General features: G+C 45.7%; 1 protein-coding gene across 1 annotated transcript; it reads right to left on the bottom strand.

Moving 5' to 3' along the window:
* Positions 1 to 559: 559 nt before the first annotated feature.
* On the bottom strand, positions 560 to 13,889 carry CA4 (carbonic anhydrase 4). Its single transcript, XM_043963016.1, is given in 9 exon segments — positions 560 to 878; positions 2,228 to 2,394; positions 2,933 to 2,999; positions 3,634 to 3,734; positions 4,576 to 4,652; positions 4,654 to 4,713; positions 5,679 to 5,843; positions 7,361 to 7,406; positions 13,736 to 13,889. Coding segments are annotated over 9 exon segments (936 nt in total). The 5' UTR covers positions 13,791 to 13,889; the 3' UTR covers positions 560 to 680.
* Between the last annotated feature and the right edge of the window lie 1,434 nt (positions 13,890 to 15,323).

The raw sequence follows: 15,323 nt of genomic DNA, 5'->3' as shown, positions 1-15,323 counted from the left end.
TCACCAGCACCTAGGACAGTGCCTAGTACAGGGTAATTAAGGGGCTGAGTAAATGCTTATTGTTTGATTGGATGAAATTGATTTGCTAAATGTTTCATTGAGTTAGATCATGGAGATTCCCTTGCTAGTGAAATTTTCTGATTTTTTTTCTATCAATTTCTTTAGGTTTTGATGGTTTGTATGGTGTCGCAAGGACCTTGATAAAGTGGAAAGATGCCTGGCAAAGGATCTTTGAGTCTTATCAGTTAATACTTCAGTAGGATTAATTGTCACCCAGCTGAAAAGAAGGCAGGCTGGACCAAGCAGTTAAGGGTGGAGGCACAGGGCAATGATAGGGTGAAAGGGCAGGTAGGAGGAAAACCATAAAAATAAACCTTAATCTTTCACAATATGGCTTGGGAGCAGGAGGACTAAAAATCCAGTAAGCATGGTGGCCTGGGGCACAAGAAACTCTGGCTAAGGTTCATCCACTCCAACAAGGCAAGGACTGGGACAGGTTTGAGTTGGATAATAAGACATGTCACACTTGTAATGGAATAGTGGCAATCAAGGGCAGCAGTAAGGTTCTGAGGAAACATTTATCTAAAAATATATACATACACCTTTACAGTAGATTTGTGAAAACCCAGAGTCTAGCAAGTCAAATGTCCAAGGATCAGAGGTCCCAAGTCCAGGGCCTCTTAGTAGAGGAAGACAGCCAAGAGGTAGGTCAGCAGAGGGGCCACAAGCGTGGGCCAGGCATGGAGCAATAATACTCCCACACCGGAGGTAAAGACCTGGCGATTCCCTAGTTGCTGTGTTTTCCGGAAGTTGTCTATGATGGGAAATTTCTCTTCATCCTTCTCATTATAGAACAGCTTCCTGGAGAATTCCAAGATCTGTAAAGGACCAGAGATCCTGGTGACTTTACTATCCTTTCAATAGTCACTTAGGTTCCCTACCTTCCTTTGAAGCTCAGCTCAATCATCACCTTCTTTGAGAAGCAACCCCCACCCCCCCGAACTTTAAATGTCTACCCCAGGTTATCTTATATTTAATCTATTTATTTTGAAAATATATGTATATACACATGTATATTCTCTTTCACCCAATAGAATCAAGGTCCTTAAGGAGAGGGACTATTTTCTTTTTTGTCTTTGTATTTTTACAGCCTGGGAGGAGTAGCTCAGAATTGGTGATCCATAAATGTTTGTTAATTGATCCCTCTACAAACTTGAGAGACCTAATCTCTTTGGCTGAGGTCTTTGTATTAATTTCTTGGTGACCTCTTTGACCCCCGACCCTTCCACAATTAAGATGAAGTGGGGATAGGGGGGCAGCTAGGTGGCGCAGTGGGTAAAGCACCTGGCCCTGGATTCAGGAGGACCTGAGTTCAAATCTAGCCTCAGACACTTGACACTAGCTGTGTGACCCTGGACAAGTCGCTTAACCCTCATTCCCCATCCCACCTCCAAAAGATGAGTGGGGAATAGATGAAAGTAAAAGTGATGGTCAACTTGGGGTGGATTATCTTCTCCCTATTTTTTCAGCTTGCCCCATTCAGATCCAATTCAGCTCTCTCCTCTCACCCACTATTTCTTTGTGTTACATGAACAATTTCTATTGTCTTTATGGACAATAGTGACTCAAAATGGCCCTAGAAATGACTTACTCAATGCTGTGTAGACATGAATCGAGCTTTGAGAATGGTTGGAAGAGGGGAGGCATGAGAGGAAAGTCAAAGTACAAGGGACATGTCATTGCTTCTCTTGTTGGGGCTTGGCTAGAGATTGTTAGACTGACTAGGGAATCCCCAAGATGACCATTTGGTAGCCAGCCTACCATGCATGCTGAGGCTCTTTGAACTAGACTAGTCCTCATATGATAGACACTCAACCTGAATCCAGCAGAGGCCAAGTCCTGTCAGCTATAAAATCAGGGGCTTAGACTGTTTTCTAAGGAGCCTCCCAGCTTTAAATCCTACAGATTGTTTGTAGTGTTCTCTGACTTCTATATGTTGTAGTTTGGTTTTCCTAACTAGACTGCAAGTTTTTTGAAGGCAGGGAATGTGCTATGTTCCTGTGTACCCCTAAAGTACATAACAGGGTTGGGGACAGAGTAGGCACACAATAAAAGCTGATCAATTGACCAGTATGTTGATTCCATTTTCACCTAGCCTTGAGTCTTCCATTTAGTCCACAGTCCCCTTGGGGACCTAGTCTAAGGCTGAAGATCCCTGAATAGTTACCTGGTCTTCTTTGTGGAGTTCAATGGGTTCATGAAACACCGTCCAAATGACCTTCTCTTGGCATTCAGGAGTAGTGAGGGAGCCCCAGTATCGGTAGTAATTTTTCAACTTATCAACTTTTGGGATGAGGTCAAAAAGGCTGAACGCTTCTAGAAAGGCAGACTGGGCTAAGGGAGACAAAAGGCCAAATGACCTGTTACATGAGGTTTTGGGGGGCATAGTCTGCTCTCTAAGAATTACCCCAACTACCATAGACACGTAAATTCCCCTGTAACCTTTCCCCTCCAGTCCCACAGAACTATTCTTTTAGTCTTGCCCATCACATCTCTTCCTAAGGACAATTCTTTTCTATCACAGTTCTGCTCCTGATGACTACAGACAGAGGAGCCCTACTCCTCAATCTGTGAGCCTTTGATCACAATACTCACTTCAGCCATAACCTTTATTTTAACCACAGAATATCAGAACCATTCTCCCTCCAAAATTCCTTGACCAACCATTTTTAGCACCTTAGATATGGGCAGAGTGGCTTAAATGTCAAGGTCCTGCTCTTTGGCTTCTCCCATCTGGTTTTTTCACTTCTATTCCCCCCCCACACACACACACACACACACTTATCCTCCCCCAGGCTCCTTTTCCCACCATCAATTCTCTTTCCACCCAGGTCCCTTAGCTAGGGCATAGTAGGTGCTTGTCATGGCTCACACTTGTATTGGATGTTCTTCAGTTTTGACACCAGAGTGTTGAAGCCGGAATGTTTTTCAGTTGCAGGCTGGAAAGAAAACCATCTTGTTTAGACAGGCTAAGGAGTGACCCTTGGATCAGAAGGAGGAGGATGAGAGGCATCTTTGCAGTCAGTCTCTCTCTCTCTCTCTCTTTTTTTTTTTTTTTAGTGAGGCAATTGGGGTTAAGTGACTTGCCCAGGGTCACACAGCTAGTGAGTGTTAAGTGTCTGAGGTCGGATTTGAACTCAGGTCCTCCTGAATCCAGGGCCGGTGCTCTATCCACTGCGCCACCTAGCCGCCCCCCGCATTTAGTCTCTTAAACTCAGTCTCAGGGCACCCCTTATTTAATTCATAAGTGAGTGAGATGCTGAATAGTGTTCAGGTTTATTAGCAGGAGGAAGGTGTCCCTGTCCTCTGTCTTGAGCTTGACCCTTCTTCTTCCATGCCTGGAGGAGAGGAGAGGGCAAGGGGAGAGACAGAGGGAGACAGAGAGACCTAGAGGGGGACTGAGTGAAAGATCAAGAGAGATTAAGGGAGAGTGTCTGAGGGAAGGAAATACAGAGATAGTCCCTCTTACTGCAATTCTTAGTCCTCTGGTGGTTGGAGGGGGAGAGAAGAAAAAGGGAAAGGCAGGTAGGTAAGGTTGGGAAGAGGACAGGTTCATGGGGAGGAAGTTCTAACCTTTATTAGGAATCCCAGCACAGCAATTTCATCATTTCCTTTCCCATCGAGTGCTTCTGACACATCATAATACTTGTCCTTGATATGGACAATGTGCATCTGGGGCGAAAAAAAAGGAGAAAAAGGGGGTTAGAATGGGCACCTCCATTTTAGTTATGTCCTAGATCTCCCCCAGAGCCCTTTCCTCAAGCCCTAGTGGTCTCTGAGTTTGGGGCTGAGGACTATAGGATCATGGATTTAGAGGAAACTGATAAGGAAATGGAGGCCCAGAGAGATGAAATAAATTATGAAATAAAAAGATCATAAATTTAGAGCTAGAAGGGACATTAGAGGACATGTAGTCCAATTCCCTCATGTTGTTGTTGTGGTTGTTGTTCATCCTTCATGTTTAAGAAGACCAATGACATCTTTGGGTGATGCTCACCCATATTTTACAAATAAGAAAACCGAGGAAACCTAGAGAGGTGAAGTGACTTGCCTAAGGTCACATAGATAGAGACAGGTAGGATTTGAATCCAAGTTCTTTGACCCCAAATGTAGTGTACTTTCTACTGTGTCCATGAGTAAAGGAGGGGTAGTGAGATCAGAACAGGGAGCTGAGGGTTGTGTGGTGTGGGGTGAGAGGATTTTCATTTATGGCCCCAAAGGGGAGATTGGAAAGGAAGATAGGGGCAGAAGCTATGTCTCTGATATCTGGGTACTAATCTTTGCTCCTCAGATGACAATGAGCAAGTCATTTACCTCTCTGGGTCTCAATTTTCCTCATATATATAAAAGAATGAGGATAGCCCTCTAAGATCCCTTCCAACTTTCATGTTTTATCATTCTATGATCTAAGCCAAATTCCAGGGACCCCAGGTACTACCCCTGTTGGGAGGGGAACAAACACGGGAATGGGATTGCAGCTCTCCAAACCTTGGAAGGAATGAAACCCTCCACCTCCTTGGCAATAGGACTGCCCCATTGATAGTGTGTTCAGGAGGCCCTGGTCAAGACTGTTTGACCAGTGCAGATGGAATCAATGCCTTGTAAGTCTCATTCAGGCCACCTCCAGAGATCTTGATTGAGTCACTAGCTTTACTTCCACTTGGTGGGACAAGAGGAGGAGGAAAAAAGAGGATGAGGGTCTATGAGGTCCTCTGGGATCCACCATCTAAGGTGCTTCATGCCACCTTATGAGTCATCATCCTGGTCAACTTCCTCCGCGCCCTGCACCAGAAGCTTTCCTTTTATTTTTCCCCTTCACCTGAATGAACAGGCATTTCCATTTTTCAGGGTCAGCATGAAAAGCTCACCTTAATAAACACCTATGAGATAGAACCCTCCCTGGCTCATTCCTATATCTGAACTCAACAAAAGCTAAGAGCAGATTATCACTTACTTTTTCCTGCTCATTTGTAAAGTGTTTTACAAAGAGGAACTGTCAGAACATGGAGAGTATTCATTCTCTGAATGTAAACCAAGTGTGAACAAAGCAAATAATAATGGAATGGAGTGAGATGGAGTTGAGTGGAGAAAGATAGAGTAGAGTGGTCTGGAGTGGAGTAAAGAAAGCTGGGTTAGATGGAGTGGAATAAGAAAGAAGAGAATATTGTAGAATGGAGTAAAGAAATGGGATGAAAAAGGATGGAGACCATGGAGTAGATCAAGATGGAGTAGAGTGGAGAAAGATGGAGTAGAGTGAAGTAGAATGAGAGAGAAAAAAATGTGGTGGAATGGAGTCAGATGGAATGGAATGAAACAGGATGGAGGAGAAATGGAATAGAGTGAGATGGAATAGAATTGAGAAAGATGGAATAGAGTAGAAAAGAAGGAATAGAATGTGGTGATGTGGACTTGAGTAAGTTGGAATGGAACAGAATAAAACGGAGGAGAACAGAGTAATAAGGAGAGGAGTAGAAGAAGATGCAGTGGAAGCTACCAGTTTCCTTCTTCTCCCTCCCTTTCTAGGTGGTTCCCAGGTACCAAGAGATGCTGACTTTGCTGGAGGGGACAAAAGAGTAATGCCGTTCCCCCAGCCCTTCCCCATAACACTGAGAAAAGACTGACTTGTGTGCCCATTGTTCTTAATTTCCCGTTCCTCCTTCTTGTCATAGTTGGTGAAGCTGAAAGGGACCAGTGAAGAGCTTTTCTTGGTTGCTTTAGTGTCAATGTTAATTGGGGATTGTCGTTTGTGCTGGCAGCTCCCAGTCCAGTTGCTTGGACCTAAAGATTTAGAAAGGAGAGGAGAGACTGCTGTCAGATCTCAGTTCCAGCAAAGGGGTTTGGGGTGGGAGAAGATTCCTCATTGATGGGTATATCTTGTGTAATCCTGTCTTTCACTTACAGAGGCCAGTACTGTGATTTTTCACTGACTCACCTCCATCCCCTCCCCCACCTCAAATGCACTTCTTTCTCATCCTTCTCTCATAGAATCCCATATATCCTTCAAGATGTAGCTCAAGTAGCACTTTCTACACAAGCCTTTCAAGATCCCTGCAGCTCCTAGTATGTGCTCTCCCTAAACTACTTTGCATTTATTTTGCATTCACTTATACATAGTGTCCCAGAAGTCTAAGTGAATTTATAAGCTATAAGCTTAACAATGCACCAAGACTTTTGCAACACCCTGTATACATACACATAGTCTCCTGACTAGAATGTAAGCTCCTTGAGGGCAGGGAATTGTTTAATTTTTTTTTCTTTGTATCTCTAGCACTAAGCAGAGTTCCTAGCATCTGACTGATATTTAACATATGTTTACTGATTGATGGATTGATTAATATAAAGCTAAGCACATAATAGCTGTTACATAAATATTTGAGAGAATGTTATTTTCCTGTTGGGTTAGTCTCCCAAGACTCCCACTTACCTCTTCTCTTATAAAATAGAATTGGCTGAACCTGTACCTGCTGGGCTAGTGAATGAGAAGAAAGAATGAGATTAAAAGCATCGAGGGAAAGTCCTCAGTGGAATACAGTTAGCTTGCAATTCTCTGAAACATCGGAGAATCCTCAAACTGCTTTCTGCTTAGTTTTTATAGTTTATCACTGGCTATTTTTGCTTGCTTGTGCTTGCTTGTGCTTGCTTGTGCTTGCTTTGTTTTTATTTTAGTAGCTTTATCTCTTTTTTTTTTTTGCGGGGCAATTGGGGTTAAGTGACTTGCCCAGGGTCACACAGCTAGTAGTGTTTAAGTGTCTGAGGCCCGATATTTGAACTCAGTCCTCCTGAATCCAGGGCCTGGTGCTCTTGCCACTGCACCACCTAGCTGGCCCCATCTTTATCTCTTATAAGAGAGAAAGGCCAGATGTTATTTGACTGATTCAGAAATGTCTTCATTCTCAACCCTGAGTGGTTGTAGGAATAGAACCAAGAGTATGCTGAGAGGGATGGGGGGGAATGAGCCATGATTTGATATTGGTCAGAGGTAGCCTACAAAGGAGATCATTCCATCCAAAGATTCAGGAAAGCTGACACTCTCCACAAATACAGTGGTTAGCATTTATATAACACTTTAAGTTGTGCAAAGTACTTCACAATTATTATCTCATTTTATTATCACAACGACCCTGGGATGAAGGTGTTAGTATTAACACCCCCATTTTACAGATGAGAAAACCAAGACAGAGGTGAAATGACTTGCTCAGTTGCTGCGACCCCAGATAGCCATGTTGGATTATTGAAAGGTGGGTGGACTGCCTGTGTTGGAAAGGAGGAATGGACTCTGAAGTCCCCCAACTCACTATAACATGGCATATTCTTGGCTGGGGATTCATAGCACCAATGATGCTCATCTGGGAAAGAGAAGAACACAGTGTCAGTCAGAGGGAATGGGTACAGGTGGGGGGTGGAGTGGATGTGGGGGAGAATGGAAAGGTTTCATGATATGAACCTTGGGGGTCTGTCTCTATCTCTCACTGCTGCTCCTTTGCAGGCTCCAGATCTTCCTCACATCCCTTTAGGTTGAATGTCCACCAAAGTCCTGTCCTTGACTTCCCTCCTCACTGTACTGTCTCTCTGTGATCACAATCAGTCTTGGTTATAGGCCTAGTGTGCCCCAGAAATTCTCTGGGGTAAATCTAAAGAACCTCTCCTTGAGGAACTAAACCAAAGGGACAGACCACACATAAAGAGATACGCGGCACTGGATCAGGACTGTTAGCTCCAGGACCGCCACCCTTCATTCCAGTCTCCCTCACCCCTTGGGGAAATATGATTAGTGTGGCTGCTGCTTTTGTAGCATGGCGGGGACAGAGATGCTTGAGAGATCCACAGCCACCCCTCACCCAACTCCCTCAGCCACCACCAGTGGGGGATGTTCCTCCCCCAATAAGGGAACTTTCCACAGTCAGATGATCACCCCCATCAGTCCTCTATAAAAGTATCTGCTGGTCTCCTGCTTGAGGAGATAGGTTTCTCAGAGCCTTGCCTCTGTGCCATGTCTTCTCCCCATGAGAAGAAGTCCAAGGATTTCTCTCTTGGTTTCCTTTCCCTAGCCCCTAAATAAACTTATTTTATTCTAATTGGATTTGTGTGCAAGAGGGTGTAATTCTTTAAAGAGGAATTCCTAAGAACCCCTACCCCTATCCCAAACGCCCATCTATTTCCCCATAATAATTCTCATAGCTTCACTTATCTATAACCTCTACGCAAATGATGCCCCCAAATTATGTGTCCTTAAGATATCAGTTCCATAGCTCCAGTTGCCTCCTGGACATTTCCAACTAGATTCCTACTGAAATCTCAAACTCATTACATTCCAAATGAAAATTATCACCTTCTTCCCCAAACTTTCCCCTCCTCTGAACTCCCTTTATTTTCTGATGATGGCATCACCATCAGACTAGCAACCTCAGAGAGAGCTCTTCCCCTTCCTCTTCTTTTACAGTCCTGCCCCTCTTTCCCATCCAGTCATCTATCAATTTCACCTAGATAATATCTCTACCCTCTTATCCCCACTCCTATAACCTTTCCTCAACCTTTCCTTCCCACACTATTGTAATAGCCTCCTATTTGGTGTTTTTGTTCCCTGTTTTCAAATTCACTTTTGGTCCAGCTTCCTGAGTCATCTTCTTTATTCACCTTCCTGATCACAAAAGTTCCCTACTCAAAAAACTTTCATTGGTTTTCCTCTTTATCATTTACACAATAAAATATGTACTTCCAGTCCTGGGGTTCTCCCTCTAATTCACCTTCCATTCTTATCTTCACATACTCTATATCCAGAGAAAGATTATCCTCCACCCCTGTTCTATTTCTGTCCCCTCCTGGTTTTGTTCCTTTCATTCACTCACATCATTACATCATCCTCAGAGATTTCCAGTTTCCTGAGAACACTCCCATCCCAGTGTACTGATGGACAGATGCAGAGATGCATGGACAGACCTTATGGACCAGCCCCCCAGGTGCTGTCCTTCAACTCCCAGAGGGCAAAGGAGGAAAGAGAAACAGAACAGATTCTAGTTCATGTACCATCATCTCTCCCCCTCTCCCAACCCATCCTAAAATATATGTATATTTGTTGCATAAAGACCTTCAGATCATGTGAGCCTCGACCTCAACCCCCATCCACCAACCAGATCCCCTAGGACATTAAATTCTGTCTTTTGGCCATTAGGTATGCTCTGTTAAAGAGGATTAACTTTGCAGGGGCCACCCCCTTCCTTTTCAATCAGATTTGCTGGCTCAGCCATGTGAGTTTATTTGAGATGATGGAAAGCTAACACAAGTCCCTGAAGCTGCTCTTGCCCCCCCCCTCCTCCCCACACTGTGTTATTAAAGTAAATTCTTGGCCAAGCTCTCCTCTTTATGGTGCCAAGTCCACTCTCACCTCTTACCCTCCCCAGGACTGCTGCTTCATTCCTTGAGCCCTCCTAGCTCTGTGTCTGTGATCATGTGGGCTGTCTTCCCTGACAGATTTATGAATCTATGAATCACTGGGAGTGAAGAGAAAATTGGGCTGGTCCAGAAAGCAGGGACTTCTAATAAAAAACTATCCTCTGCTTCTCTTCTCAGAGCCTGGGCCTGACCTGTTTCCAAGTTTATTTCTCTTTCCACTTCAGTAAGGGTTGGCACAAGGGTATTAGATGCTCATGTGGCAAGGTCATGGGAAGGAGACTTCATGTAGCATAACCTGGAGTTTGGGTTGGCCATGACAACTTTTCCATATCTATCTCGCAAACAGATGTTTTGCTCCTCTGCCTGTTGTCAGTTGAGCATAGAGTTATAGCTTAAAATTTAGAATTGGAAGGGACCTGAGAAGATCTTTAGTTCAATCCCTTCATCTTAGAGATGAGAAAATGAGGCCCAGAGGAGTCAAGTGGCAGAGACAAGATTCAAGCCCAGCATCTCTAACTCCAAATTCTTCCCCCTTTTTGCTTAACTGTTTTTCCTTATTACAAGAGATTATTCAGTAGTGGTTGTGGGATATATTGGGAAACAATTATGGTATAAAAACAAAGGGAGTCAGTAAAATAGTAAATAGGGGGGGAAGGAAAAACAAGAAAGGGGGGCGGGTCTCAGCCCTCCTCTTCCAGAACATCCAGACTGGTCATGGTTAGGAATGAACTGGGAGCTACACACCACTTCCCATCCCTGGGAGAAGGGCCATCATTAGGAATTTGTTCTCTCCAGATTCCCCTGGTGTCTAGCCATGACCTCTGCTCTGTTCTTAATCATATTGACTTTTGAACTGTTGTATGCTTTTACTTACTCATCTCAAAAGGAAGTGAGCCAGGGAAACAATAGTGTTGAAAGAGGCCAGGACCTCGAGTGTGGGGTGTGGGTGAAGGAGGGTGTGGAGTGAGAGGGAACAGTTAAGGTGCTGGTTGGTGAGAGTGGACAGAACTGAGTCTCAGATGAAGGACAGTGGTGCCCTAGGCTTCAGGGTGCACCAGTTTAGTCTCTCCAACTTTCCTCCAATTTTACTGTCTCTGAACCCCAACCTTGCCAACATCTCCCCCCCCAACATCCCATGAGAAGCACTTAAGCTCAGTTCGAGAGAGGGTTGCTAACATTCCATTCCTTGTCCCCAGGGCTTTGTCCATCTGCCCCAAGAAGGGATGGGATCAGAAGTCTGGGGGTATTTGTACACTCTCCATTCCAATTCCACTCCAGAGGCTCTGTGTCCCACTCAGCTCACATGCTAATCGAGAGCCCAGTAAAAGTGTCCCTGTGGACCTTGCCCATCGACTCCTCTCCTCCTCCATTCCTCTCTCCACCCCCTGGGTTCCTGAACTGCAGCTCAGCAAAGCCCACATTTCCGAGCAAAGTCTCAGCTTCTCCTCAACAGGGGTCTGGGCATAGAATAGAGTATGAGCCCCACCTATAACTCCATTCTTCTTTTTCCCGATCTAAACCAACATTTAGAGGGGAACAATTTAGCCTCTCTCCAGGCTTCAGTTTCTTCCCTCCACAAATTGGGGAGGAGGGCCCCTGGTTGCCCCTCCAAAGGGCCATGAAACTTTCGAAGGAAAAATGTGCATGAAAACCCAAAACACCCATGCAGGTATCCAACCTGAACTCTGAAGCTCTGGAGGTGGTGGGAAGTGGTAGCCTTGTTGGTGAGTTGTTGAGCGGAAATAAGACTAGATATTTGGGAGGGATGAAGGAAGGTGTGGGTCGTAAGAATCCAACCCAGGGTTCTCTGAGATGTAGGTAAAAGCTCTATCTTGTATGTGAGTATGGGAGTATGTGAGTAAGGATGTGTGGACGTGTATATTGTGGGGTTGATGGGAAACATAGGGGAAAAGAGAAAAGGAGTGAGAAAGAGAGCATCCTACAGTCATTGTGTCAATGAATTTTCATCTTCACTTGCCTCAACCCACAAGGAAAAGAGGGCAGAGAGATGCAGGAAAGCTGATTGATGCCTAACCCAATACCAGCCAACTTCCCTCCCAGCTACGAGAGTGCTGTCCCTCTCAGTCCTAATTCTCTCTCCACCCTTGTCCTCCCCGCCCCCACCCCCACACAGACACAGGCCTCCCCAGGCCCAGCATGCACTGGCCCTTCTACTGACTGTGATAGAAAGGAAGAATGAAGGAGATAGAGGAGATGCTAATTCTGTGATGCTGCTAGCATTTAACCACTTAACAACCAGGAGAATGATTCCCACCCCCAATCCCCACCCATTCCATTGCCCAGATGGGAGACATGGAGAACTACAGGAGGGGAAAACCTTATTGAAAAGTTTAAAGGAAAACCTTGGCCAGAGTCTCCGGTAATAAAGCTCCCAAATCATATATAGGGAGCCGGCTCCTGTGAGGTAAAAAGTGCCAGTACTGTGATTCTCTTTACAAAAGAAGTAAATGAGGTTCAGAGAGGTTAAGTGACTTGTGCAAGGTCACAAAATTAGTCATTGTCAGAGGTGGCACACTCAATTTTTCTGGCTCCAATTCTGGTGTTCCTTCTACTATATATTGCTGCCTGGGAATCTCAACTTTCCCTGAAAGACTATTGGGGAGGGGTTTGGAGAAGGTAAGGACTGCCTGCAGGTGAAAGAGGGAGGGAGACCTGTTTCCCTGAACTTTTCTCTTCAGGAGAAACGTGTGCTGTGAGGCAAGAGTTGGGGAGATGGGTTGGGACAGGAGCCGACTCAGGGCACGCGATAATGCCCCTTCCGGCCCTCCAAGCTGTGTGGATCCTGGCTTCTTATCAAATATTAACACTTAACCCGATAATTAAGAACCTTGCCTCGCTATTAATCTTTAAACGAAAATCACCCCGGCTGGAAAGACCGGCTGAGCCAGGACCTCTGAGTTCCTGGGACCGCACCTCCCCACCCCCACCCCCCCTCCCAGAGAAGCTAGCTGGCTGGTACCGCAGGGAGCGGAGCTCAGCTGTCCTTCAGGAGACACCCTTCCCCCCGGGAAGGAGAGCCCCAGGTCAGTACTGGGAGGGTCACATTGCCAGGAGACCCGCAAACCAACCGTGGAGGGTCCACCCTCTCCCTTCACGGGGCCCATCTCCCACCTCATCACAGACCAACCTAGTGTTCTAGAGACCCTGATGCATTTAGGGGAGTAGTGACATAGAGACACAAATAAGAACTCAGTCCGCCTCAGCAGACCCCAGAAGAAGAAGGGTGCAGGGGTAACAAGCACCGACAGGGAGAGCTGCAAAGGCACGGTGGTGGCCTGGGACGCAAGAAACTTGCTCGCTCTTCTAGCTCTGTTCTCTCTCCGCGTCGCTCCGTTCTCAGTTTTCTGTCTATCTCTGTCTCTGTAAATCACTGTTTGTCTTTTTCAGTCTGTTTCTGTTTCTGCCTGATTTCCCCTCTGTCTCTCTTTACTTTGTGCCCCTGTCTTCATCTCTTTATCTCTGCTCCGTCTCTTTCTCTACCTCCAACTGTGTTTCTATCTACATCTTTTTGTTGTTTTTATCTTCTCACCTCTGTCTCTCTGCGTGTCTTTTCCCTCTGTTTCAAGCTTTCTTCTTTTTTTTTTCTCGGTCTATGTCTCTGTTATTTCTTTTTGTCTGTTATTTCTCTTTTTCGGTCTGTTTTTCTTTATCTATCCTAGTGTCTGTCTCTTTATATCCGTTTCTGTCTCTGTCCATTTTAACTATCTCTCAGTATCTCTCTTCTCCAATATTTCCCTTCTAGCATATGTCTATCACCGTCTGTATGTTGTTTTCTGTCTCAGTTTTCTCTGCCTATGGTTATCTTGTCTCTTGCATTTTTCCTCCTTTCTACCTCTATCTCCACCTGTTGTTTTGTTTCTCTTTTTTATCTACCTGCCAATATCTATCTCTGTCTATTGTCTTTGTCTTCTGTCTCTTTATCATATCTATCACATCTATGTATCATATCCAATCTATCTAATCTCATCTATCATCTATCCCTATCTATCTATCTATCTATCTATCTATCTATCTATCTATCTATCTATCTATCTATCTATCTATCTATCTTTCTATCTTTCTATCCATCTATCTATCATCTATCTATCTCTTTATTCCCACTTTTCCTGTGCTCCCAAGCCAGTGGATTCCTCTTACCCACCCACCCAGCTGACGGGGCAAAGGGTTCTGTCCCGGGAATAGATCCGAGATGGAGGATGGGGTCCCCGACTGGGGGCGGGAGGGGGCAAAAGGTGGGGAGGGGAGGGGAGAAAGGCTAAATTACCTGGGGCCACTGGCTGAGCCAACGTGAGGGTCAGCAACATTAGGAACGAAATCATCCTTTGCCACCCAGCTGTCTGTCCGTTTGGCTGTCTGTCCGCTTGGCCACGTGTCTGGCCAAGAATGAGCCGCTGTCTGTCCTGCAGTCATGTTTCTGTCCCGGGGTTTTTATAGAGGAACACTGAGCCTGGGCGGGATAGCCAGGAGAGCTGGACCCCGTAGCCGGGCTCCTCCCCCTCCTCTCTTCTTCCCTCCCCTCCCCTCCCCCCGCCCCTTCCTGGAATCCTTCCCTTCCTCTCTTCGATTTTCTAACCCCCACCCCCCAGTTCTTCTCCCTCCCTCCCTCCTCTTCCTCTCCCTCCCTTCATCCATTCTCTCTTTCATCCTTCCCAAATTCAATCTTCCTCTCCCCATCTCCTCTTCTCTTTCATTGCTCCCACTCTTTCTCCTCTTCCTCCTCTCTCCTCCCTCGCTCTTCTTCGTTTCAGTCAGTCATCCAGTCAATAAACATTTATTAAGCGCTTACTACGTGTCAGTCACCGTGCTAAGCACCTAGATACAAAGAATGGCCAAAGACGGCCCTGCCCTCCAGGAGCTCACAGTCTTTTCCCTCTCTTTCTTCTCCTTTCTCTCCTGCCAAAATTCTCGTTATTCCTTGCCTCCCCACACCCCCGCCCTGGTCACTTTCTCTGATGGATGGCACTTTGGAGAGGCAGAGAAGATCTGATTCGGGGAGCCCTGCCTTCTTCGGAGCAGAGGAGAAAGCAGGATTGGAAGAATTTAGAGGAACCGCTCCTGAAAAGCCATTTGACTATCCCATTAATGAATTCCGAGTTACTCAGCTCCCGGAGGGTCGGAGTATAATTGGAACTGGGAACAGGGTGGCCCGACGGGAAGGATACACATCCAGCCTACACGCCCAATTAACACAACCCTTTCTCAACCCCCTCCTCCTGGTCATTCTGTGTTTGTTCTCTCCCCTTGGAAAGGGGAGTATGTATATCTTACTCTCTCTTAGTCTCTATCTCCCTGTCTTTGTCTCTCAGCTTGAGTCTCTAGGTATCAGCACCAGCTTCAGATCTGGGGCGCTTCCATTGGACAGATGATAGGGCCTTCTTGAAAACCAGGCAAGATGCCTTTTCTTCCCCCCACCTAGCGACTCCTAATTCCTGGGGGGAGATGGGAGGTCAAGAATGTTGAGGACAAAAGAAAAAAAAGAATGGTAGGAACAAAGGACATTTCCTGGGGGCCAGTTCAGACCCGTTCCAGACCATGTGAAGACAGGAAAGTTAAATGGGTTGTCAGAAGTAGGTGGAGAAGTCCTTGGAGTCTTCTTTTTGCCTGTCCCATCTTTCCAGAGCCACTATCCCCCAGGATCCCCATATGACCCCTCTCTCCAAGGGGACCTCAGAGAGCATAAATGATGGGAACAGTGTGGGAACCAAGGAGTCTTTATGCAAAGGGAAAAAAATGGGGATAGGGGTCTGGGTCCTTAGGATTCCCTCTTTAAAGAATTACACCCTCTTGCACACAAAAGCAATTAGAATAAGACAGTAGTTTATTTCAGGGGCTGGAGGAAGGGAAGGAAGGGA

Source organism: Dromiciops gliroides, chromosome 4 (assembly GCF_019393635.1).
Source record: "Dromiciops gliroides isolate mDroGli1 chromosome 4, mDroGli1.pri, whole genome shotgun sequence".
Classification (NCBI taxonomy): Eukaryota; Metazoa; Chordata; class Mammalia; order Microbiotheria; family Microbiotheriidae; genus Dromiciops; species Dromiciops gliroides.
This window is presented reverse-complemented; position numbering and strand designations above follow the sequence as displayed.